The following is a 24,489-nucleotide window of genomic DNA, read 5'->3' on the forward strand; positions in this document are numbered from 1 at the left end:
TTGCTCACTGGAAAACAGATTTAGGTCAGTCTGCAATGTTAAAGTTAACATAAACCAAATGAAAAGCAATAGCAGAGACGGTGTTCTTGAGACACTATGTTGAGAAAAGCTGAACACTTCCTCCTTTTCATCTTAAAAGATTACATTTGAAGCAGCCCCTCAGTTGGGCAACAGTGCAGATCAAGGTCTGCCACAGCCCCAGTGAACTGCAACACCCAGGTCCCAGCTAAACATTCTAACCACTGATTTGTAGGTAGTCTCTACACTCTCCTGCTCCATGGTGCATTTTGGGGTGGTGAATTAAACCAGATCATCTTTTTCATCACAAAGATTACCCCACTTCTGAAATACTGCCTAGTCAGCACTTAAACACGCTCTGCAATGCCTGTTGCCAGCTCATGACACTCACAGCTGCTTCCCTGAAGAGCTCATTTTGTTTGGACTTCCTTTCATCGGCGCAGGTTCCTGCCAGTGAATCAGTCTGCTGGTGGAGACAGACCAGTGACCGTGGCAGAAGGCAGAAGCCAGGCAGTCCAAGCAGAGGTAAGTTACTTGTACATACGTGCTCGTGGTCTCTTTCTGTTTCCTGTCTCCATGAAGATGTGCTGCCTTGCTTCTGTGCAGTTGGTTGTAGAAGTAAGCAGAGTTTTTCCTCTCATTTGTAAGTCTGCTGCGATGCACTGAAGTGCTTCTCTGCTTAAACTAGAAGGCAAAATATTTGACCTGCACAAAAAAGAAAAAAAGAGAAACTATTTAATTTTTTCCTACTTGTTTTCTTCCCTCTGAGAACAAGGGAATGAATGTGCAAGTATTGCAGCAATGTGTAATCTGGACCTCCTGTTCCTTCTGTATAATGCAGGTTTACGTTTTATTAGTGAGTAAGACAGCAAATTCTCATGCATGTTTAGTCACAGTTGCTCTTCTGGTTGGTGTGCCTATGCCTTAGAGCTTCTATAAAGTAAATTTTAGACGCTTAAGGCATGAGGATAAAAGGACAAATTTCAGAATGGCTTGCAACTTAGCTTCACTAAATCTTAAAAGTATGTAGAGGAACTTTCAAGGGCATTTATCTCCCTGATCTTTTTTCCACCTAAGCATATTCTTTTATGACAGTTTATGACGCTCAGTAGTTACTTATGACTTCATCTCACTAGATGAAAACAGCTGTTTGCATCTCCTGTCTTTATTCCTAGAGTTTAAGGGAGCAGTAGCCTGCCAAGGTTGATGCTACTTGGCCCCCTGCTTCTGAGTAAAAGGTGAATACCTGGAAGTCCATAATCCATGCCAGCCAAGCCAGGTGATCACAGAGTGCATTGGGGAACGTTTACCTTAACAAGAGGAATGATTAAGCCTTTGCATTGCCTCAATTAAATTTTTGAGTGATGTGAAAACAAGCTGAGATATTAGCAGAACTTTTTCTTGTTAAATTGAGATTCCCAGTGCAGGGAGAGGCAGGCATATTTTGCTCCCACTAGAACAGAGTAAAACAGCAGAAAGCAAAACAGAGTGTTGCACTGCCTGAGTATGTAATTGTGAGGCTTCCTGTTTTGACAAAAAATTAAGAAGTATTTGATATACAAAGGGAATTTAATGAAGTGTGTTTTTATGCCAAATTAAAAGGTCTGGGTGTTTCCAAAAGCTACCTCATTTCAACTGTTTGATGACTCATGAGGTTTGACTTCTTTAAATTTGTTCAGTCAAATTTAAAGGCCAAATTGAAGATCACTAAAAGTCAAAACATATTTTCCTTGTTTATCTCTCTCTCATCCCACAAATTTTGTTCTTCTTCCCCACTACTTTATGGGGAATACTTCCTTATTTTCTCTTGATCTTGATATTGAACATTCCTGAGTACAAATAAACTTCACAGAGCAGCATATCTCATCATAACAGATGTCTTAGGCTAGAAGCAGACTCAGGAAACATGTGGCTGCATGAGAACCTCTGTTCATCATTAAAAATTGCATTCTCCATGTCTAATGCCTGGTTCCCAAAAGACTTGTCTCCTGAGCCTGCTTAACTTCCTAACAAAAACTTTAAGACAGGAAGGTCTCCTATGAAATTCACTCACAAACCATGTATGCTATGGCTACTGTGAAGTGAGATGGACTCTGAAATACTGACAATCTCTCTCTTGCTGGCTGCTGCTGAGCATAACACCAGTTGCCTTTGCCTGCCTTCCCCCAGCAAGGCTGAACCCTCTGGAATTCCCTGTCCTTCCCTGACAATCTGTCCTCAGGAACTGCTGCAGGCTTGTGTCTCAGTGCTGGACTTGGCAGATATTTTACAATTGCATCAAAAGTCCATTAAAGGATGGACAGGATGGTGAACACAAACACACCATGGTCATAGAAACCTGTCCTCTTCTTCTGAGGAAGCCCAGCCTGCAAGAGCAGTGGTGTCCCCAGCCACTCCTGCTGAGGCATTCTTACAAGGTGCTGCAATGAGCTGAAGCCTTACACTGCATTAAGTCCCATGGATTCTACTATTGAATATTCAGGTCTCCTGCCTGATCTTTATGGTCTTTATACTACTACTCTTCTCTTCAGAGGTATCATTCTCTCCTCACACATAAAACAAAAATCTGATGTATGATGTATGATGTGGCTTTTCCTGAATATGTAAGCACAGTACTGAGCTTCCCGGACCAATCTTTTTTGTCAAAATGTCTGGGAAGCTCAGTTCCTGCACTCATTGATCTGGGTTCTAGAAAATAAAGACTAAAACCTGGCAGCATATCTATTTTACATGGAGTTGGCATAAACTGGTACTAGATTGACTGCACTCTGCAATTTCTATTCAGAAATGCTAATCTGGAACCATCCATCATCCCAGGAAAGGGCAAGGTCTCACTTTCCCATGACCAATACAAGATTTGCACTACAGACAACCATTTCTAAGAGGTATTGGAGACATGCCTTTGGCAGCAAAAAGGCAGTCTCAGGATCTCTTGCTCTCTCCTCACGGCTGCTTGCCTGGTGGCCAAAAGGTAAGGCTGACTAGGAACTGACTCATGGGGATTTTGGGGACCCACACATGGTCACCTTGTTTGCTCGATATTCTCAGAGGAACTGATTATGTTCTGGGGCACATCACCCTATGAGGAAAGCACAAACTGGCACTGAACATGCAAGCATGTTGCCCAACATCCATTAAATCTCTTCACAGAGTGACTGAATTATTCCTGACCCCTTCATGAGCCTCATTATCTGGTCCCTCCCCCCAGCACACCACTGACAGACACCAGAATAGCATTCAGTCCCAGAGGAAGAGAGGGCAAGCTTAAAGAGAGCCCATCCTGAACCTCTTTCACCTCATTCCTGAGGAGACAGGAAACAAACAGTGCTTTCCTCTCCCTTTGCCTCTCCTGCTGGCAGAAGGGTGGAAGCAGATAAAGGTGGGCGAGCTGGGTGACAATCACCTCAGGTGATCATGCTTCTTTGTCAAGCTTCTGCTAGGCTTGTGCCAAGAGCTGGCCCTGGCTGCCAAGCCCAGTTCTCTTGTAATCTGCAGAGTGCTCAGGCATATTCTTGCATGGTATGCCCAGGTGCTTCCCACTCCTGTTCTGCAATCCTACCTGTTAAACAGGGTGAGTTTAAGACAGCCCATCCCCACACAGGTTGTTACTCAGGCAGTCCCTGGGGAACAGTTCTCAGAAAACCTTCAGGAGACTCTGCTCTTGGGTCCTCCTGTGGAATTCCACACCACTCTCTTCCTAACACAAGCACCCCTGCATGTGCTCTTCCACACAGCCCCAAGATGTGGTGCCTCCTCGTGCTGCTCTGCTCCCAGGGAATTGCCTTTTCAGCAGGATTCTCAGCAGGATTCTCAGCAGCCTCCAGTGCAGGTGTTGACACAAGCCGCTGCAAGAAGAGTCGCAACCCGGAATGCTTCATGAATGTTGTAAGTTGGGTCACCTTCTTTCCTTTTCTAAAGCTTCTTTTCCAGTCGTATAACTAACACTCCTTGTCAGGAAAGCTAAGAAGAGCCCCTTTTGCATCTCCTGTTTTCCCAGCCTGCTGTTTCCAAAGCCACTGCCTTGGGGTCACTCCCACCGTGAGGGCTGGCTCTGAACGCGCCAGGGGCGGATGTGCCTCACTGCATGAGGACAGACACACCGCACTGCAGTGGGGACTGCTGGCTGCTGCCTTTGCTTCCAAGGCTGGGCAGCGCCCCAGAACCTCCTGAGGGGCACTGGAGATCCACAACATGTAATTGTGGTCCCAGTGGCCAGACTCAGCCCTGGCTGTGGACAGAGCACTGACTACTGCTCCAGTCCATGCTAAACTGAACAACAGACTTTGCTGCCTTCATTTAGAGTGAAGCCCAACAGATATATGATAAATGTGGAGCTGTGTCATGGCTCATGATATCTGTTTGCAGTCAGTTTTGTCAACACATGTTGGTATTTCAGGCTACTGCAGAACAGGAGGAATGCAAACCTGGCAAGAGAACAAGGAACCTTCCAGCACTAGCCTGGAAGAAACCTTGATTTTCATATCCAAACAATCTGGGCTGCCACAGAGAAAAATTCCTTTGCAGTGAAGGCAAAGGCTGTTTCTAATATCAAGTGAAGCAAAGTGTTACCCTTCCATGACAAACTGTTTGCTCAGAACTGTGGTAAGGGAGGTTGAACCCCTTCTTCAGATTCTCTCAATGCAAGCTAATCAAAGATGCTTTGCCCTGAGTCACCAAAGGTTTCCTCAGAGTACATGCAAAATTAGGTGTAGGTGGTCCCATTAGTTCCTTTGATGAGATCTCCACCCTTGTTTGCTTTGCCTGTATGACTTGCCTAACCACACTTTTCGAAAAAGTGATTTGTTATGGACCATCCCCACAGGCATTGGCATTGTCTTACACAGATACAGCTGCATATTTAATCTGTAGAAAGGTACAATTGTATAAGCCTTGCATAACATGACAAACTACTTCTCAGAAGGGAGCTGGTAACTCAGCACATTTCTGCTTTGTCCCATAACAGAGAGCTAAATACCAGACAAACAACATCTAAACAGGTCTGAAGAGGACTTTGCTTTATCTTTTTACAAGATTTGTAATGTTTATTCTCAGCCATGGTCTCTGTGGCTGGGGCCTTGCGCTACCATCAGAGCACATCCCACATCTGCCCTGCTCATCTTAGTTAGGCTCTAGAATAGGACAACTGGAACATTAACAAACTCTCCTCTGGCTTTCCACAGAGTGAAATTATCAGGTATCATGGATACCCCAGCGAGGAATATGAAGTTACAACAGAAGATGGATACATTCTTGGTGTTTACAGAATTCCTGCTGGGAGGAATGACCGAAATACAGGTGTGACAATTACAGGACACAAGGAAGGTCTGAGAGGAGCCAACTCTTACAAGGATTCCCATCTTTCCCCCTTTCATGGGCAATGGAGTGTTTCATTCCTTTCCATCTCCACAAGGACACTTTGTCAGAAGTGTGACTCAAATCCTGAATCCATCTGAAGTCCACACATTCAGTGTCTCTGTCCTTATTTCTGACTTTCCTAATAATGGTGTTACATACAAGGTTTGGAGGCTTTTCTTCCCTCAAATGGTCTGGCAGGTGGGCTGGTAAACAGAATTTGGGAAGGTTTTGCCTTAACAACATAAATCATACACATATAAAATAGTACCCTGACAACAGAGCCTCTGAGGTTAGGCATATGAATAATTCCCAGGCTTCTGAAGGACAGAGATATTCTTAGGGAAGGAGGAAAGAAACCAGGTTGTCAATGAAAAGCAAATGCATTTCATCTGTTTCATCACATTTTCTGAATTGAATAAAAATTTCTAGCTGGAATTTGAGGTACCCTGGGTACTGTTACCTTGATTATTAGTCCTTGTTAGTATTATAGAATAATTTATTTGGATGCCTTCCCCTAACTGCATCTCCTTTGGAGATAATTTGGACCAGCCTGACTCTCAAAATAAAACTGGCCAAGTTACATCAGGGGCCTCTCCCTGCTCAGTGCTTACTTGTGGGAATCCATAAAATCAGAGGGTTTTGGGAAAGCTGCAAAAGGCAGGCATCAGAGACAGCAGAACTGTGATAAGAGCTAAGCAGCAGCCATGAGATAGGTCAGCAGAAAAATTATGTAAGAAGTAGAAAAGTAAGGACAAATAGAACAATTATGTGTGTATTAACGCTTGTCTAGAATAACTCCCTAAGCTGCAGAAAAGTTTATCTAGTGAGATATTAGGAAGTTCTAAGCTTAATAATGGAGCTCTGTGCATTGTGTTTTAAGGCTTACAAGCAGGTATTGTATTCGAAATAAGTAAGCATTGTTTTAACCAAAGGTACTTGTGCTTATAGTAATTAGAGAAAACTACTGTCAATATGCTTTTGCTGTGTGTGATTGGTCAAAAAACTTATGAAGTAAGTTGTAACATTAAGTTCTTTGTCTGCTGTCTGGATTAATTAATCCTTCTTTGGATTTATTTAATTTTTCTTCCTCTTCCATACACTGTTGTGCCTTGAGCAGTTTTCACCTTTGGGTAGATGGTTTCAGCATGGGGGCCATAAGCTGCCTTTCCAGTGCAAGAGGAAGTAGGACAAGCATCCTCAGTAAATTGATTATTTGCCAGACCTGTCATAAAATTGTTGTGAAATGTCATTAAATGGTTCCTGGTTGCATAGAAAAAATCCTTCAGGTTTCTCAAACCAATATCTATGTATAGTTCTCCTGGGAGCTTCTAGAAGACAGAAACCTCACAAACTGAACTCTGTGCTCCAATATTAAATACACATTAATTGCTGTTCCAATAAAAGTATTTTTTAATCTTTTTCAGGGCAAAGGCCTGCAGTGTTCCTGCAACATGCTTTTCTAGGAGATGCTACTCACTGGATTTCCAACCTGCCCAACAACAGCTTGGGCTTCGTGCTTGCAGATGCTGGCTATGATGTCTGGTTGGGAAACAGCAGGGGGAACACCTGGTCTCTAAAACACAAGACCCTTAAGCCCTGCCAGAAGGAGTTCTGGCAGTTCAGGTACTCAGTTGAGAGACAAAGACTCAACATAGAAACTCCCAGGGGACTAGAAAGCTTCAGCCTGATGGCCTTTACCTAAACCAGCATCAGATCAGGATCTACACCCAGGAGAGCAAAGAACCAGACAAAGATGGATGCTCACTACTACCCAGAGTTGGGAGCATTGGCTGGGGAAGAGATTTCAGACTGGGAAATGAAATGGGACGCTGAGGAAAAGGGAGACTGTACTGTAAAAGGGGGAACAAGAACCTCATCTGGAACGTGCTGAGCAGTCTTGTCTAGAAATCTGATCTCTCACAGCTGAATTCAGCCAAGAGGGAAGGAAATGTGTTTTGTAACCCATGCAGGTGAAAGCCCTGATTAAATTCAGTTCCCCAGGGGCTGCAGCTGTCAGGTGAAAGTGGCACCTGATGCACACAGAGCCCAGGGCACCAGGCAGCCAGGCTGCACAGCTGCACCCTCTGCCCATTCCCCAGCTCAGGCAAGGGTGCAGACACCGTGTGCAGCCTCCTCCTGCAATGGCTCCTGCTCGCTGCCATGAACAAAACTGACAGTCAGGAACTCACACTGTGACAGTCACATTGTCTGCCAGCTTTTTGTGTTTCTCCCCACAGCTTCAATGAAATGGGTAAATATGATATTCCAGCAGAACTGAACTTCGTCATGAATAAAACTGGACAGAAGGATGTTTACTATATTGGTCACTCTGAAGGGTCAACTTCAGGTAATGTCAGGAGAATTACTGACAACCATTTGTGTTCCTATTTGATCAGTAGGTGACTCTCCCCACTAATTCCCTTATTTTTCTTGTTTGTAGAGAATTAGAAAAAACATAGAGATTTTTCTGTGTTGAGATTTAGAAAATATGCAAAACTTTTCTTAAATCAGCTTTGGTTACCCTTAAGAAGCAAATAAACTTAATAGAATCTGCAGTGGTAGTTCAACTTTTTAAATAATAACAGACATAATAACAGTCATTTACTGGGTACTGCTTGTACTGCTATAGGGTATTTTTCTCAGCAACAGGAATTTACATGAAATTGTTTTGTATTAAGGCAGACAATTAGAATCATAGAATATCTTGAGCTGGAAGGGACACAGGATCACTGAAGTCCAACTCCTGGCCCTGCCCAGGCCAGCCCCAACATTCTCACCTTGTGCCTAAGAGCACTGTTCAAACACTTCTTGATCTCTGGCAGAATTGGTGCTGTGACCACTGCCCTGGGAACCCTGTTCTTGTGAACAGGATGGAAAAACTGAAAAGATAAAACAGCCCATACAATACATCATTTACATGAATACATTTATTTAAACTAAATTACTTGAAGGCAAGGAAAAATAACCTTAGCATTACTAAGTCATGACTTTGTTTAAATCTTACAATTTAAGTTGTAGCTAATGACAGGCTATAACTGGCCACTTTGCTGTTTAAAAACATAGTGTCAAAGAACAAAAATCAGGAAAGTAGAAACATTAATAGTTTATTTTCTCTTAGATCCAGCCTTTGTCATTACTCATTTCATGGCCTCTAAATGCAGCAAATTTTCTTTTAGCATCAGTTGAAAGTTATGATGGTTATGGTTTATGTATAAGACCCATGAATGGACATTGATTAGAAAGAAGCCACTGCCAGTTATTAGTGTAAACAACCCAGAGAAAAAGAGAAAGAAGTGTGGAAAAATCATATATCGTCACAAATTCTGACCTTTTCCTTTTTTTGCCTCTCATAAGAGTATTTAAGTATCCCCATGGCAAAACAAACCATGCATCTAGGCTTTCGTCATCTGCCTGTGGCGCAAGCAATCAGTTCAAATACTCAAAGCTCCCAGTATTCAGTTAATTATTCTATAGTTTCATGAAAGCATAGACATGCATAGATCTTTAGAGACTCTAATTTGAAAAACTCTTTTTAGTAAGAGTTTCATTAACTTGAGAATTTATGATATCTTCAAAACCTCACTGATATGTTCCCTACAAAAACGCTTCTGATAAAGACAATGCCCAGACACGTTTTAAACCTTAAAATGAACTTTGCCTCCCAAATAAAATTAGTTTCAGGATTTCAGTTCAACACTTTCCTTAAGTAAAACCTGCAGCACAAACACAACAGACTGGGCTGCAAACATGCTATGATGCCTTGTTTTCTATCTGCTGTTCATGTATTTAGTTTGTCTGTGGAGGATATCTTCACTAACCCAGGCTGTCTCTTCTGTGTTTGCAGGCTTCATAGCATTCTATATGTACCCCAAGCTGGCTAAACGGGTGAAAGTGTTCTTTGCTCTGGGCCCAGTGACTGCATGCCCACATGCTACAAGCCCTCTCATTAAGATAACAAATCTTCCTGAACCACTGCTCAGGGTATGTCACTTTTTCCTTCTAAGAGTCCAATGCCTGACTGATCTTCACAGGGTTCCCTCAGCCTGAGGTCGAGTGTTCCCAAACAAGTGACAATGCTGACACTGAGCTGGGGATGAATTGAGTCCTCTCAAAAAACTGTTCCCAAACCCTGTGGTGAAAATAGTTAGGATATAGAGCTTGTAGTAGCAGCTCCCAATGAATAAGAGACTTGTGAAACTCTGTCCTGTTTTAGGATTCCTTCTGTTTAACTAAAATTTTGTTGGCCTCATGCAGGAGGAGTTAAACCAGAACTGCAATGACAGACATGACAATCTGTAGGACTTATAAAAATGAGTAGGCATTAGGGTCAGCACACTAGAAATGGAAGGACAGCTTGCTTGAGGATTACTGATAGTAATACGAAAGAGGAAGAATAAATGGTGTGCCATGGGGAAGATGGTGTTTTAAAGGGGTACTGTGAGGGTAAGCTGTCAGCACTCTGATTACTGTGTTATGAAGGCTAGGCAACAATTATTAGCAACAATTTTCTGCATAAAATTCTTCTGTAACAAGAAAAAAAGGCATTGCACTTTTCCTTTCCCTCAGTTAATATTTGGCTGCAAAGGAGCTGCCCACCAGATCGAGTTTCTGAAAGGACCCGTGACACAGTTCTGTACAAGCCTGGATAAGTTTTGTGCCCATGTTCTCTGTTACATAGCTGGAGGCAGTGTAAAAAATATCAACACGGTGAGTATGTGCAAGAACACCTACTCAGAGCAAAACTGAAGGGATTTTGGCAGTTGCATTTGTGCACTGTATCCTTGTCTAGTTACTGCCATGCGTGTGAATGCACATTGACCACAATGTAGCTCTCAGCAGACCGAGGGAATGCCAGGACTGTCAGCAGTGGGAACATGGATAGGGCAGGTGATGGGTGGGACCAACAGCTGGGCACATTCCAGTGGCAGAGAGAAAGAGCTGAGTTCAAAGTGGAGCTATATTGCATGTGTCAGGATGTATCCTCTTTGGGGCTAAGCCAACCAGATTTTTGTCACACACAGATGATCTTTAAAAAGAGACAAAGAGTGATGGAGTCAGACTTCTTGCCAATATATTTGGCAGTTTCCTTCTTTAGCATATAGACACTGGGGTCCTCTGAACACTGAAATAGCTAAAAGACAGGAGAAAAACCTATTCTTCTTCCCAATTTTCAGACTATTTGCACCAAAACTTGGTCCCAAAGAACTACTGTAATGGACATTTTCCTGGCTTTGTTGACCTTAGAACTGGGCCCAACAGCTCCATCCACAAGGAGCAAAGCTACAGAAAGTCCTTCCACTGTGCTGAGGAGTGCAGCACACCTACAGTGGGATTCACAAACACTTGTGCATCAATCAGAGGGGACAGGAGAGACAGCAGAGTTTTCCCTCTGCTTGCCAGTATATGGATGCTGTGGTGCCAATCCCCTTTACAGTGGCCAAAGTATGCAGAAGCTGGCCTGTATAATGTTTATTATTGCAGTGTCTCTAACAACTGGGCCCATTTTTTTCATCTATAATCCTTTTTAAAAGCACATATGGGAAAGCAGTTAGACTGAATGGCTCAATGCAAAATCAATTGCAGCTTTTGAATTGCAGAGCTAAACCATGACGGATATTTCCTGCCTTGCTTAAGTCACTAATGTGGTTCTCAGAGCAAGATAACACAGCTGAAGAAGAATCCAGGGAGATGGAATTGGGACATGTCCCTAACAGAACTATGAAAAATGCTTTGTAAGCTGACTTCTTTAATAGAAACTCACTTTCTTCACAGTTTTATTCTCTCACAGCACTGGATGTCTGTCTTTATAAAATGTCTGCTTTCTCTCCAGAGTCGAGTAGATATGTACGTAGGACATTCCCCAGCTGGGACATCGGCACACAACATTTTTCATTGGCGACAGGTACAACTGTAAACTGACATGTAAACCATCTCCTACTACTGCTTTTTATGCACCTGACAGCCTACAGGGAAATCCAGAGGCTCTGGATTTGGGAAACTGACCATCATACCTTCTCACCTCCTGCCATGAGCACCTGCACATTTAATATGGTCTGGGATATAGATGTGCTCCTGAAGACAAAGATTCCCAACAGTCAGTCCCACAGGATACAACTAGCCAGGAAATGGACACAAACCATGAACAGCTAGTGACTCTGGTTTATTTTGCCAACCTCTCATGAACTCAAGTGGATGCAAAGCAAACACAGATACAGGAAGATAGAACAGCAAAGACAATGCATCAGGCAGATTTTTAGCACATACCCAGCTACTTAAATCTTGGAAGCAAAGGTTTTCTAAACTGGGTTTCTCTCACCCTTTATTACAGAACACTCACAAGTGAAATTGCTTGCCATGTTTGTGCAAAAAATTAAATTACCAAAACAAACAAATAACTCCAAGTATTCACTCACCAGTCCTGCAAGGCATATTACAAACACTTGTAATATGCTGTAACACTTGTAATAGCCCTGATACATTATAGACATTCAGGTTCTGTTTCCATGTGACAGCTGGACCCAATTCTGTATGACAAACAGCGATTCCCACTTCTGTTATCTAAGGTAGTAAAACAAAATTTTAAGTAACAAAACATACCGAGGGTGGAAGATAAGGATCTGGACAGAAAGTTAGCAAGAGAGAAAGCAAGGATGCCACTTATCCTATGATCTATTCTCAGCACCCTGGAAGCCTGCAACCAGAGAAAGGTGTGGGAATAACACAATCCACTACCTGAGCCTTGACTTAACTCACAGGCAGGAATATGCCTCTTGCACTCTACTCCTTCATCTCTCATACCTTTTATTTTGTCTGTCCTTTTAACAGCTAGCACATACAGACCGGTTTCAAGCTTATGACTATGGCTCTAAGGAAAACATGAAGAAATACAACCAGGTAAGACAAAATGGACCCCCTCAGAACTTACCCTTGAGTCTTGGTAAAACTAGTGATAGAAAAATTCAAATTTTAGCACCTGTGAGTATTAACAAGGGGGAGAGTGGTCTCAGCTGAATCACACACAAGTGTAAAAGTCTATTCACAAACAAGGCAGAGATAGACCTTTACAGACAATTAACAGAAGTTCATTTTGTCTCCCCTACTGATGCTGGGATGTGCTCAATGTCATTTCAAAATTTAATAAGAACCACACCCAAGTCCTAGGACTGGGTGAGTACAGAGCTCTTCACTTGCTCTAAAATCCTCAAAGCATGTCTTTCATTTAAGAGAGGAATCAGATCTCACAGTGACCTCTCCAGTGGACTGGCAACCATTTCACTTTTAACCAGCACATTTGACTTGCAGTGCTCTGTGCTGTACTAAAATGCTGATTTTCACAAACAGAAAGGCTCCAGAGCTACAATCAGTCGCTTCTATCTTGCACACTCAGAAATTTTCTGGGGGGAAATAATAACCAAATTATTTCCTTTCCACTTCAGTTCCAAGCATGAGAACTAAGACCAAAATTTGCACTCTGTGCACAGCAAAAAACTTATAGGTCTTCTCACCCTGAATACATAGAGGAAAAATCTCCAGAAAAATCTCCAGACTGATAAATACTGCCACTGTTCTCTCCATGCCCACACCTCTGAAGAGCACAAGCAGGACCAAACTGCAGGACAACCCTTAGCCATGCTTTATAGGAAGAACAGGAATAGGATGGGTCATTCCATGGACAGGGAATGGGGTTAGGGCAATGAACAGTAAGAGAGTGACCTTCATCCTTATGGTTTTACTGCAGAGGCAAAAGACCAAGAGAGGTGCTTGCACAGAAACCTTTCTCTAAACATAACTTTGATACCCAGCACTCACTCAGGTCTCCTCCCTCTCTTACAGACTGCTCCTCCTGCGTACAAGATAGAGGAGATAAAGGTGCCAACTGCTGTTTGGAGTGGTGGGCAGGACACGTTTGCAGACCCAACAGACATGGCAAGGCTTCTTCCTCGGATCACTAATCTCATTTACCATGAGCATTTTCCTGCATGGGGACATCTCGATTTCATCTGGGGCCTTGATGCAACTGAGAAAATGTATTTGAAAATCATTGAATTATTAAGAAAATATTTTTGAAACCATGAGCAGAGTGTTGATTATAAAAACCTCCAAAATTTCTATTTGGCAATAAGGGTGGTATCTGGGGAAGAGGTAAACACACAGGCACACATAATGGATATTTCTACAGGTATTTATTTGTTCTTATTTATTTCTTGCTTTCCTCATAATTTGAGTTTTTCCATGGTGTTACTGTGACTGCTGTCTTCCTGAGAAGTCCGAGGTATATAAGAATGAAAGCTGAAAACATGAATACATTGGAGTACATATTGCAGGGATCACTAAACCTCAAAAGTTTTTATTTCTACAAGACTAATTTCCCTAAGCCTAAATTCTGTTTTTTCAGATAGATCTTATTCATCCAATTGAGGCATTCTCATTCCCAATTTTTGTCTTCCTAGGGAGACCCAAAAGTGTGATTTGATCATTTCTCTGTTGAAATGAACAATTTTGTTTAAATTAAATTCTTGATCCTCTTGACAGAACCTGTTGGGTTTTTTTTTTTTTTTTTTTTTTTCCCTCCTTAATTACCCCTTAAATTCAACACAACCAAGAGATCTTCAAGCACAAGAAGCTGAGCAGATAATAGATGACTAAAATAATCAAGGAATCCAACCTCAAAAAAATTTACTGAAGTATTCCTCTACCCCCCATGCCTACAAGTCACACAAATGTTTGTTCACACACCCTGAGCCCCTCACAGTTTCAAAGACCACAGATGGCAGCTGTGGAATAAGGAGATGTAGACCCATCCAGCAAGGTGCACTCCAGGCAATACAGCTTCCACCCTATGAATTATTTTCACACTGGCAATGAAGCTGCTGCCGGCACTCTGAGCTGTCAGCGTTCAGTTTTACACAGCTCTGTGTCTGGGCCATTCTTCATTCAAGCAGTTCCTGAAACATGGCACAGCAGTTGGATGTTTTCTCCACCCAGCCATCAGCCCTAAGTGATGGCGTCTTCACAATCCATGCAAGTGCCTCCCCTCTTCTCACCTCAAGCTGCTCTGGAGTGTCTGTCCCCAGGCTGCACACAAAATGTTCATTATTACAGGCTCCAACAGGAGCTTTATTTCATGGAGTGTTTCTGGCTGCAGCCTCAAGCTCCTCTTGCCAAGCCAAGAACCCTTGCAGTTGGAGTTGACATCCAATACAATAGTTACACTGAACAATATAGCTGGCTTTGCAACACAGGAAAAGTACACTAGCTTTTCCACACACCTACTGTGGCACCATTGGCAATGCTGTACTGCACTTCTGACAGCTTACAGGAAAAGGCCAAAATTGTCAACAAAAATAAAGATCCATTATACCAAGGAGGCACAACACAGCAGTGTATGAAAGGAGCTTCCCCTTTATTGCTGCATTATTAAATCACAAAGCACTGGACCACTTTGATACATTGCTTATTACTGCAGGTTTTCTTCTGCCTTCACTTATGCAAGAGAAGACTCGTGGATATATTATTATGGTGATTGGTATTATCCCCTGCTGCATGCACCACTCTGTACAGCAGGCTATCATGCCTAGTCCCATGGGAATGACACATCTGGTTTCCATCAACAGCATTTCATTTATTGACTCTTTTTTTTTCTTTAGTGCACTGTTTATATTGGAAAGTTAGTCTAGAGACCTGTTTCTCTACTGAGCCAAACATATTTTCTTTACTATTTCTTAATGCATTTAAGTGATCTGGGAATTGACTTTCTTTCCTAATCCACCAAGGGATTGAATCTCTTTTTGCTGTTTCTTAGATGAAACCTAAGTCCTACTCTTGTAGTAACACAGGGAGAATTAAGGTGTGTGAAAATCGTAGGAAGGATGGAAGAAAGAAGGGCTCAACTGAGAGATCCGTTTTCCAAGCCCCTCCCATTGAAGGAAGATAAACACTAAGAAGAAGGGTACCAGACCTTTTATAACTGCTGTAGCACATTGTTTAGTTTCCCTATGGAACAAGTAGCACACACTCTAAAGGATATTTTATTTTTGCGTTGGCTGCCAACCATCATATGCAATGTTTAGGCTTCCAGATATTTTATAGCTAGCTTTCAAAATGCACAGTCTGCAGAAGTCAAGTAATAAAACTGATGAAGCAGATGCAAAGGGCGATATTTTGAACACTATTGTAGTAATTCATGGCTTAGTAAAATAAAATTAACTTCATGGCCTTGGGGTACTGATAAATCTCACACAAAATTGTCCAAGTTTGCAGCAAGGAAGGGGTGGATGTGGACTGAGTCTTTATCAAGTATCAGCCCCCACTTCTGCTGTTCTGAAAGGTGGGTTGTCAGATGAGGTAATTTTCTGCATGTTTGACAGTTCTTGATGGCTAAGAATCTTTTCTTATCATGCTTTCAATGCTGTGGAACTGTAATCTTCTTGCTATATCTAGGGGAGTCTCCCCATTCTGAAAGAAATACATGAAATACATTGCAATATGACAGATATGGATCACATACAAAGAGATTTCCTAACTTTGCCCCCTGTGTAAGGTTCCCTGTCACTTCTGCTCTAAAATAAAGGTTTCAGGACATGCTGGGCCTATACTGCTCTGGCTGAAGAAAGGAACAGAGACCTCCCCTACAGTAGGGAAAGCCTTTCCACTTTTCCTGGGAGTAATATCCAAATGTACAGAGCTCAGCTAAGATTTGATTTCAAGAGCAGCATAGGTAATACACTGCTCACCTCAACTCAGCAGTGCAGATACTCCCAGGCCAATATTGATTTGGGAAACACTTGAGCTGTTCTGGTGACAAAAGCAGATTGACTTAGCCTCTCAGAAGAGGGGTGCTCAAAGAACAAAAACCACCTGGGAAGACTTCTATCCTTGCCCTGCAGCCTACATCTTAGGAACAACTATAGAGTAGCTCTGAGCTAAGTAGAAAACAGGGAACAGATTGGCTGCCAGGAAGATGTGCACCCTTTTCCTTACATTGCTGTGCACCAGCTAAGGCCTACAATGTACCTACTGGCTGGCCACCATGATAAACAATACATTTATCAACTTCACCTTCTTACCTGATTCTTTACAGAAGTGTCTGCATGAGCTTCAAGCAGTAGAGGAATGACTGCCTGGTTTTTCATTTCACAAGCATAGTGAAGGGCTGTGCTGCCAGACTGAAGGGAAAGGGAAGCAAATTAATTTTATTTCTTTGACTTCTTTAGTAGAGCTTAGGTAAGTAGGACTACCTGTAGGATATCAGATTCCCCCTAACAGCTGGTTGCAAAACACACACACCATTTCCTGTCACAATACAGTACAAGATGAAACAAACACGTTACCATGAGAAAAACAGGATCAAAAAAATTAATTCCTTCCCTGGGATGCAACTGCTAAAACAGGTTTGATACATTAGCAGGAAACCAGTAATTTCAGGGGATCACATGAGCTTGACCTCAGAAACTACATCTTAAACAATACTGTTTGCTTGTACTTCAGTGTTTTAGAATTTCATTGCTGTTAAAATTAATGTTTCTCCTTTTCTGCCTTGGAGAAGAGCAGCTCTTTACCTCACCCAAGTAGGATAGTGGATACATAACTCTGTTTAGGGCAGATCAGCACACTTTGAAGAGCAAAAGAAGACACGGGGTCTTGCCCTGTAGCCCACAACTCTGTTCCAGTTCAAAATAAATGCTGATAAACTCAGATGCTTTTATCACTAGAATCTTTACAGAATTGAGTATTTAATACATCAGTACCTGAGCCCAGTTTGCCTGGATTCTCTTATGAGGGCATTGTTCAGAAAGGGAGGATTAGTTGATCAGTGGGGGATTATTTCTGTATCCACTATAAATCTGTTGCCTGAGTGTCAAGCAGAAGCACTGAATCTTCCTGGTACATTATTGAGTTCAGTGCCTGATGCTCCTACTCCAGCTATGCTGTAGAAGGTTCTGTAGTCTGTTTTTAATGTTATTTCCTTCCTGTGAGCCACATTTGCATTTGTATAAACCTACTTACAGAGTCTGTAGCATTCACATCGACTCCAGCTCTAAGCAACATCTTGACCAGGTGTTCATTCTGTTTTGTCTTTGAGACCTGTTTGGTGCAAGGCAAGAGTAACACAGTAAAACAGTTAATTTGCATATAGTCTAAAGTATATTTGTGCTAAATACAGTGGGGTTTTTCCCAAAAAGAGGCATGGTCTGTGGGAATGTCAGACTGATGCAGCAATACAAATCTGTTCCTTCACGAAAGCAGCCCATATTCTGTAGAGCTGGATATGGCCTGAAACACTGCCAGGAAAAATGGCAAGGGAAAGGTACAGAGTCATTGTTGCTTCCCTCCAGACTCACCATGAGAAGGTACCCAATGAGCATAACTGGCATGAGGATTATGATGAGCACGTAGTCAAGGAAGGTGAACCGTTTCCTCACAGCATAGTGGAGGCAAGTGCCGCCCTTCTAAACACAAAGCAACTCTCATTAGTACCAGATTCAGTCATCTCACTTTGACTAACATTGATTAGAGAAGACCATTTTAAATTCCACAAGCTTTCTTCTACAATTTCTAATAGGAAATCTCCTGTGATTTTCAAGCAGAAATAGACACATGCATCTTGCTTCCTTCAAGTAGAAGCACATTAACACATAGAGGGACATGGAAATTGGACTACACATGCAAGGAGGATGTGGGATCCAAAGGATTCCATGTGTGTGTTGGCAAACTTGGACCTGGCTGCAGAAATTCAAAGGATAGAGTGGGTATCTCATGTGGCTGTTGCTGCCACACAGCAAGGTAAATCAGCAGGAGGAGTCACCACAGCCCTCCTTCTTATGGAGGTGCTGACTACTGAAGCAAGGATATGTGAGACCTTAGGACATCGCTTTTGGGACATCAGAGAAAAAGAGGAAAGCAGCAAAAACCTCCACAGACTCCTATTGAGAATAGAGCTTTAAAAAAAAATCCTTGAATACTGAATACCAAAGTAACTAAAGGGCAGGTCTGCATAGTTTTGTGCTACAGTGTTAAACTTGTTACAGGTTGTCAAAATGGAGCTGGACACAGCCCCAAAATAAGCAGATAAGCCTTTTAGTTCCACCTGTTTCTCCACGTATGCTCAATAGGAAACAAACATGATGTTTGTCTGTGCTTTCCAGTGTCCCCACTGACACACCAAGAATCTGAAAGAACAGTCCCAAAAAGGAGAGTCAGCGGCCACTTACCTTATTTCTGAGGTTGACATCAGCATGTTTCCTAAGAAGATAGTTAACTATCCTGTTGTTTCCTTGTTTACATGCACAAATTAAGGGGGTGTCTCCAAGGAAGCTGTCCTGGACATTCAAATAGTTGCTGTTGCTCTCCAAAAGGAGATGAACTTTGTTGAAATCGTTGTTATAAGCTGCCTGACAGATGGGCTGAAGTGAGAAGATAATATTCATCAGCACGTGTTTCACTAAGACATCCATACCTCCCATCCTGGCTGACTCCTCACACACCCCAGGACACTTGGCAGAGGCTGTAGTTCTTGGTGCCTTCCAGAAGATGGTGGTAGGAGACGCTCCTGCAGCTCTACACAGCCTCCAGCCCCAAAGTGACAGCCTTTGCGCAGTGGAATGGATTTTCTGCTCCTTTTGGATGCTATTTCTATAACCCAGGAAATAAGTCCTGTATATTTGCAGCCATTAGCAAAGAGACCCCCAAAGCAGCTTCCATTCTGACGGGATATAACTCTGTAATATAGTTGGTCACTATGTTAAGCAGCAGGCAGGGACAAGTCCCTGTGCCCGAGTTCTCCTCAGGCTTTACCTCTGGCTGAGCAGAATGAGCCACTCCTGACTCACCCATTCCCAGAAGAGAGCCACACTTCAGGTGAAAGTTGAAAAACCAAGCCCCACCAATGTTTCTTTTCTAGACCTTGAAATACGTAAAAAATCCCCATGCCAGTGTGCCCACGGGTCAGATCCTGTTTGGTTTTTTTTTTTTTTTTTTTTTTTTGAGAACTGCTTTCTGCTCAGCTTTTCGCTCAATATTTCTACACATCTTGACCTAAACTGCAATTTCTTCCATCTCCTGTAGTACTAATTCAGACTAAGGAGAAGCTGGGAAGGGCAGGAGTACTGCAGGGTTCTAACAGCCTTATACAGGTAGAAACTAACATTTAGAGGTGAGGCAGACTGGTAGCATTTGAATTCTCCAGACAAAAATAGAATAAGTCTGTCTTTTCTTTGATACTGAAGATTTTATCCAAAATTTTCCAAAACAGATATTTTCTTTAAATATTAGCTGTAGTTTTCCTCTTCACTCTCCTTTTTTCACATTCTAAATACTTTATCTGAAAAAGATCTAGTCCTGATCTCTGAGCTCTTTCCTCACTCCTCCAGATTGTTCCCTTCTCTCTGTCCTCCCCTCTACTCCTACACCTTCCTGCATTAAAAATATTCATCTTATTTACACATTTTCAGCCAAACTTTGATTTACAAAACATGTTTACCTCCAGCATAATTACTGCTTAGTTTTCTGGACAGCTGCATAAGAGAAGTGATTTGTTTCCAAAGAAAGTATTTACATACTTACCAGACCTTACACCACTTCTTGTTTTGTTCTAATTATGAGTCAAAAACTACAAAGAACACATGCCATATTTTAAACTTGCACATCTGTCTATATTTGTATAGAAGTATACATATACAATTTGGGGTTTTGCATTGAACCAGAACCAGAACTAAAATGAGTTCAGACCATGGCAGGAGCATGAAACATCTCTACAACTGAGGAACATGAAGAGCCTGAGGAAAGGTTGATTTGTTCAGCTGGGCTAGGGAGACACAGCACTGTCCCTGGTGCTCCAAAATAAATTAAAGGGACAGTATTAAAGAAGACAAATTAATTTCAAGGAATATGGTAAAAAAGTTGATACATCTGACCAAGAAATTTATCATGAAAATTAAAAAGACATTTGTATTCATAAGCAGAGTAAAATAACAAAACAAGCTTCCAGTAGCAACAGATTGGACACAAAACCTGCCTGGCCCCAGGCTGGGGCTTGAGCCTGTGCCAGGATTTCTGTGGTTGTGAAGCCTCAGCCACAAAACTCTTTTCCATCTCTCACTTTTTTTGGGTTGTCACTCTGGCAACCCTATCTAAAGGAGGACTAACTGTGCTTTAGACTGTTTTAACCTATCCTGGAGGATAAGGGGCTGGAAAATCTCACCCTGTTTTCTACAGTGTTGGAAGATTGCCTCAGTAGTGATACAGCCAGTTTCATATTTGTGTTATGGTTATTACTGTTGCTATGTTATTGTTATCCACTCATCGTACACAAGAGAGAAATAAACCTATGCAATAGTTCTCAGAACACCTGAGCCTCACATGCCAGGGGCAAGCCATACCCAAGGAACCCAAAGTTCATGTCTTGTGCTCGTGTCTGTGGAGTCTCCTTTAGGGATGTGTGAGAAGAGAACACGACAACAAGTTCTGAAGAAAGCACCACTGGGAACTGAGTTCTCAGCTTCTGGAGGAGTGGTTTGCAGTCCAAGACACAGAGTGGCTTCTCTTGCCCACACCCTCTCATTTATAAATCCCAGTGTCCTGGCTGCCCAGGGAACTCACAGCAGACCTGCCCACCCCCATGAAGCAGCAGGGCAGAGCCAGCACTGGCACAGCAAACACTGCACCCCACACAGACACGGGCTCAGCTCTGCACGGAGGGGGAGTAGGAGCCACAATCCCAGCTCAGGCAAAGAGGAGGAGAGGGCCTCTGTGGAGGATCTGGCAGCAAAGCCCTTCAGCTCTGCTCTCATTCACACTCCTGCAGCACCACCCAGCATTCAGACACGGTGCGTGGGACGAACCTGACAGTGTGACTCTGCACAAAATGTACATGGAAGGGAGGGAAAAACCAGAATCACAGCCCCAAACACTCCTTTAACCCTCTCCAGAGGTGCCTTTTCCCAGCCATAGCATCAGGGCTAATCATAAACTAGAGCACAGTCTGCCCAGCTGAAAAAAAAAGCAGTGGGCAGACACTGGAGAATGGAAAATAGAGTTTGAAGATTAGATATGCCAATAATTGAGTGTTTAAAATCTCTCTTTCTCCAATACTTCTTCTGCAAGCCCTTCAGACCAGATTTTAGTTGTTCAGTATAAAAGGCTTCAGGGAAGGTGAGAAATACTCACAGGACATGCAAGGGTTTTCATGACTGAGACCACTCAGTACAAGATCACCAAATATATGGTGCAAGAAAAGCAATATCACTTTCACTATCAGAAAGGGCAGTTATAGAACCAATTTTTTAATTTTTTTTTAATCAATTGTGGAACATGATTGATGCTAGGTCCTAGCAGTTTACCCAGATCCAGATGAACCAGCACATCTGAATCTGTCTGGTGTTTTCAGAGTTTCTTGCATCACCCTCTGCTCAGCTTTGATGAGCTTAGTGATAAACCTCCAGCTACTTAGCAAGTTCTACCAGCCAAGTAAAGGTTAAAGGCACAGTATGAAGGACAAAGCATTCAACCAATAGAGAGGAGGTGAAGGTAAAGCCTGTCTTGCAACTTGGAGAGCAATTTCAGTTGCAATTGCTTCCTCCTGTAGAACTCCAGGGGATTGCCTAAATTACATCAAGTCTTTGCAATTGTTTAGAAAAAAGGAAAACATTTTGCAATGTCAAAATATTCTGAACCAATCCATAGCCTCTTCCTTTGCACTAAAATTATACGAACAGCATGCTGTCAACTTAACAGGAAAGTCTAAATTATGTTTAGGATGCCAAGGAATACACTAATATCTAAGTTCTGCTACTCAGAAAAGGCAACCTACAATTCTTTATTTTCAGTTGCCTAGCTTTCTATCCTGTATAATTTACATCATTTACCATATGAACCATAATTTATGCAGAAAACTGTTTCTCAAAATGTTTAAAGAGAGAAAATGAATTTATATGAAAATATTAACTAATAAGCATGAGAAACATGGACTGCATTTAAACATGCTTTAAAAACCTGTGTAATTAAGCTAGACAACACTGATTTCCATTGCAATACTATCCCAGAGTAGCAGATCTGGAGAGAAGCAAGAAATCCTTTCAGAATAAGCTACAGTCTCTTCAGCTGATCACCCTATGAATGCACAGATTCAAGTTCCTTGTAATACTGAAAGAGGAGAAGATGCCTGATTTCCTGATTTCAGGAATAGCTTTTTGAAAATAAAAGAGTGGCTTTCAGCATAGAAATGTAACCTTTAAAAGCAACAGCTATGTAATGCTACCTCCAGAAAAACAAACACAGTGCAACGCACTCTTTTCATAGTCACAAAGGACCAAAATCCTCATTTGTCCCCATGTACAAATGGGAAATCTATAACAGAATACGTTTGGGTAGAATTTATTCTAAAGTACAGGAAAATATTAAATGAACTGTAGTTTGGGGACAAACCCATAAAGATAAGGTAAAAAACAATTACCTTCCTAAAATGATATGGGGGGCATGGGATGCTTTCTTAGGCATTAACTTAATTATCTCTATTCAGTGTAAGCCAAGGAATGCAGGAGTAGTTGTCTTCATTTTGCAAAGCTGTTTGTTGCTTGCACCATGTACAGAATCGTTCTGATCTCAACACAGAACAACAGAAAATGTTGAACACATTTCACTTCGTGAAACCACGATAATTATGCCAGTTAGTGCATTATTTTTTTGCTTCTATAAACAGTACTACTGACAGCTTGTAATAGACAAAGGAAAACATTTCCAAAGGGAAAAAACTTCCAGATTTCTATAAGCCTGAGTATGGGAGGCTGCAAAGGGAGCAAACCAAGCCCAGTGAATATCCATCCCTTGAACAGCGTCAGTAACTGCAGAAAATGGTCACGTACCTCTGAATAGAGTATTCCCATGCCTATTCTTCACTCTGGAGTTCCTTCTTGTTCAACAGCCCAAGTTACCCTCACTTGAAATGTGCTCGAGCCTGTTTGAATCTGGTTAATAGTAAACGTGAAAGTATCACTTTTTCTTAAGCTGTGTTTCCTCTCAGTGCTTTCTACTTAGTAGCATAAAACTATTGTCTTCAGAAACCCGGCCCAGGGAGGCAAACATGCGAACAGCAGCCTACGGGAGGCGATGGAACAAGTTACAACACAGAAGCATTTTCCTTTGTCATTTCTGCAATAACATCCTCCAGTTACCTAAAAAGGAAAGTAGAAAAACAGGTTGAGGAGAGGAGGGAGAAAAAAGGGAAGGAAGTTACACAAGTAAAGAAATGGAGGAGTGAAAAAAATAAAGAGCTTGAAATCTAAAACTTAAAATAATGAAGAATTGTACTTAGCTTGCCACCCAAGCTGCTGTTGACTAAAATACATTCCAAACCTACTGCAAGAACACCTCAAATGCCTGTCAGGAAAAGGGAAGCACCTAAATCCCACGCCTTTAACGAGAACTCCCAGTATAATTAGCCTCTCACTCTTTAATTAAACAGGCCGACTGCTTTCATCACATTTGCTCCATCTTCTCTTTCTAGCCCAGCCCAACCAATGAATATGATTCATGTCTACCCTGATAATTTTATATGCTAATTGGGAAGAGAATTATTGCTGATGGCCCTGAGGATAAGGTGCTGATGGCATTTCTGTACTACACTCAGTCTTTCCGAGCAAGGCATGTGTATTTCAAATTTCTGCATTCACCTCAAAAATATATTTTCCTTTTATAATTTAAATCACCCTTCATGTATTTCTAGCAAATTTTTAAAAAGTTTAAAAACATATTAATGTAAGTATGCATCTTAAATCCAAGCCCTCTGCCTTACATTTGAGAACTTCTGTTTCTAAATAATGTTCATATTTATTCTCAGTGAGGTGGAGGACCGTATAAAATTTCTTATTCTATCTAATTAAAGTAGTACAACATTGCTGGCTGTGGTGTTCTTGTGTTGGCACCAGTTGTAGCCCTTTCAGTGGCTGTTTATCAGAGGAAAGTTAGGCTGGCAGTGACAGACACAGATACAACACTTACCCGTGGCAGACCCACTGGGATCCTCACAACAGCCTGCTCTTCAAGCATGTGTTGAATATCATGTTGGACTAAGGGCATGGAAGAGTGAGTAACACCTCAAAGGTGAAAAGGTCTTCCTCACCA

The 24,489-nt window shown here is 42.0% G+C and overlaps 2 protein-coding genes across 5 annotated transcripts; one reads left to right on the forward strand and one right to left on the reverse strand.

The window, feature by feature from the left end:
- Window positions 1-173: 173 nt before the first annotated feature.
- LOC131561018 (lysosomal acid lipase/cholesteryl ester hydrolase-like) lies at window positions 174-13,818 on the forward strand. Its single transcript, XM_058810047.1, has 10 exons — window positions 174-543; window positions 3,753-3,903; window positions 5,199-5,313; window positions 6,798-6,996; window positions 7,611-7,720; window positions 9,218-9,354; window positions 9,940-10,080; window positions 11,204-11,275; window positions 12,199-12,267; window positions 13,207-13,818. Exons 2-10 carry the CDS (start codon window positions 3,760-3,762, stop codon window positions 13,438-13,440), a joined length of 1,221 nt encoding a protein of 406 aa, XP_058666030.1. The 5' UTR covers window positions 174-543; window positions 3,753-3,759; the 3' UTR covers window positions 13,441-13,818.
- Window positions 653-23,403, reverse strand: ANKRD22 (ankyrin repeat domain 22). Of its 4 annotated transcripts, none has more exons than XM_058810051.1 (6): window positions 23,232-23,403; window positions 18,585-18,776; window positions 17,715-17,822; window positions 17,380-17,457; window positions 16,440-16,538; window positions 653-723 (listed from the first exon to the last, which is right to left on the reverse strand). In XM_058810051.1, the coding sequence occupies exons 1-6, from the start codon at window positions 23,250-23,252 to the stop codon at window positions 703-705; spliced, it is 519 nt and encodes a 172-aa protein (XP_058666034.1). In that variant the 5' UTR covers window positions 23,253-23,403; the 3' UTR covers window positions 653-702. The 4 variants fall into 4 exon arrangements, with proteins under 4 accessions (XP_058666034.1, XP_058666033.1, XP_058666032.1 ...); XM_058810050.1 differs by lacking the exon at window positions 653-723 and adding an exon at window positions 13,604-13,662; XM_058810049.1 differs by lacking the exon at window positions 653-723 and adding an exon at window positions 14,478-15,828.
- Between the last annotated feature and the right edge of the window lie 1,086 nt (window positions 23,404-24,489).

The sequence above is a fragment of the Ammospiza caudacuta genome, chromosome 9 (assembly GCF_027887145.1).
Source record: "Ammospiza caudacuta isolate bAmmCau1 chromosome 9, bAmmCau1.pri, whole genome shotgun sequence".
Classification (NCBI taxonomy): Eukaryota; Metazoa; Chordata; class Aves; order Passeriformes; family Passerellidae; genus Ammospiza; species Ammospiza caudacuta.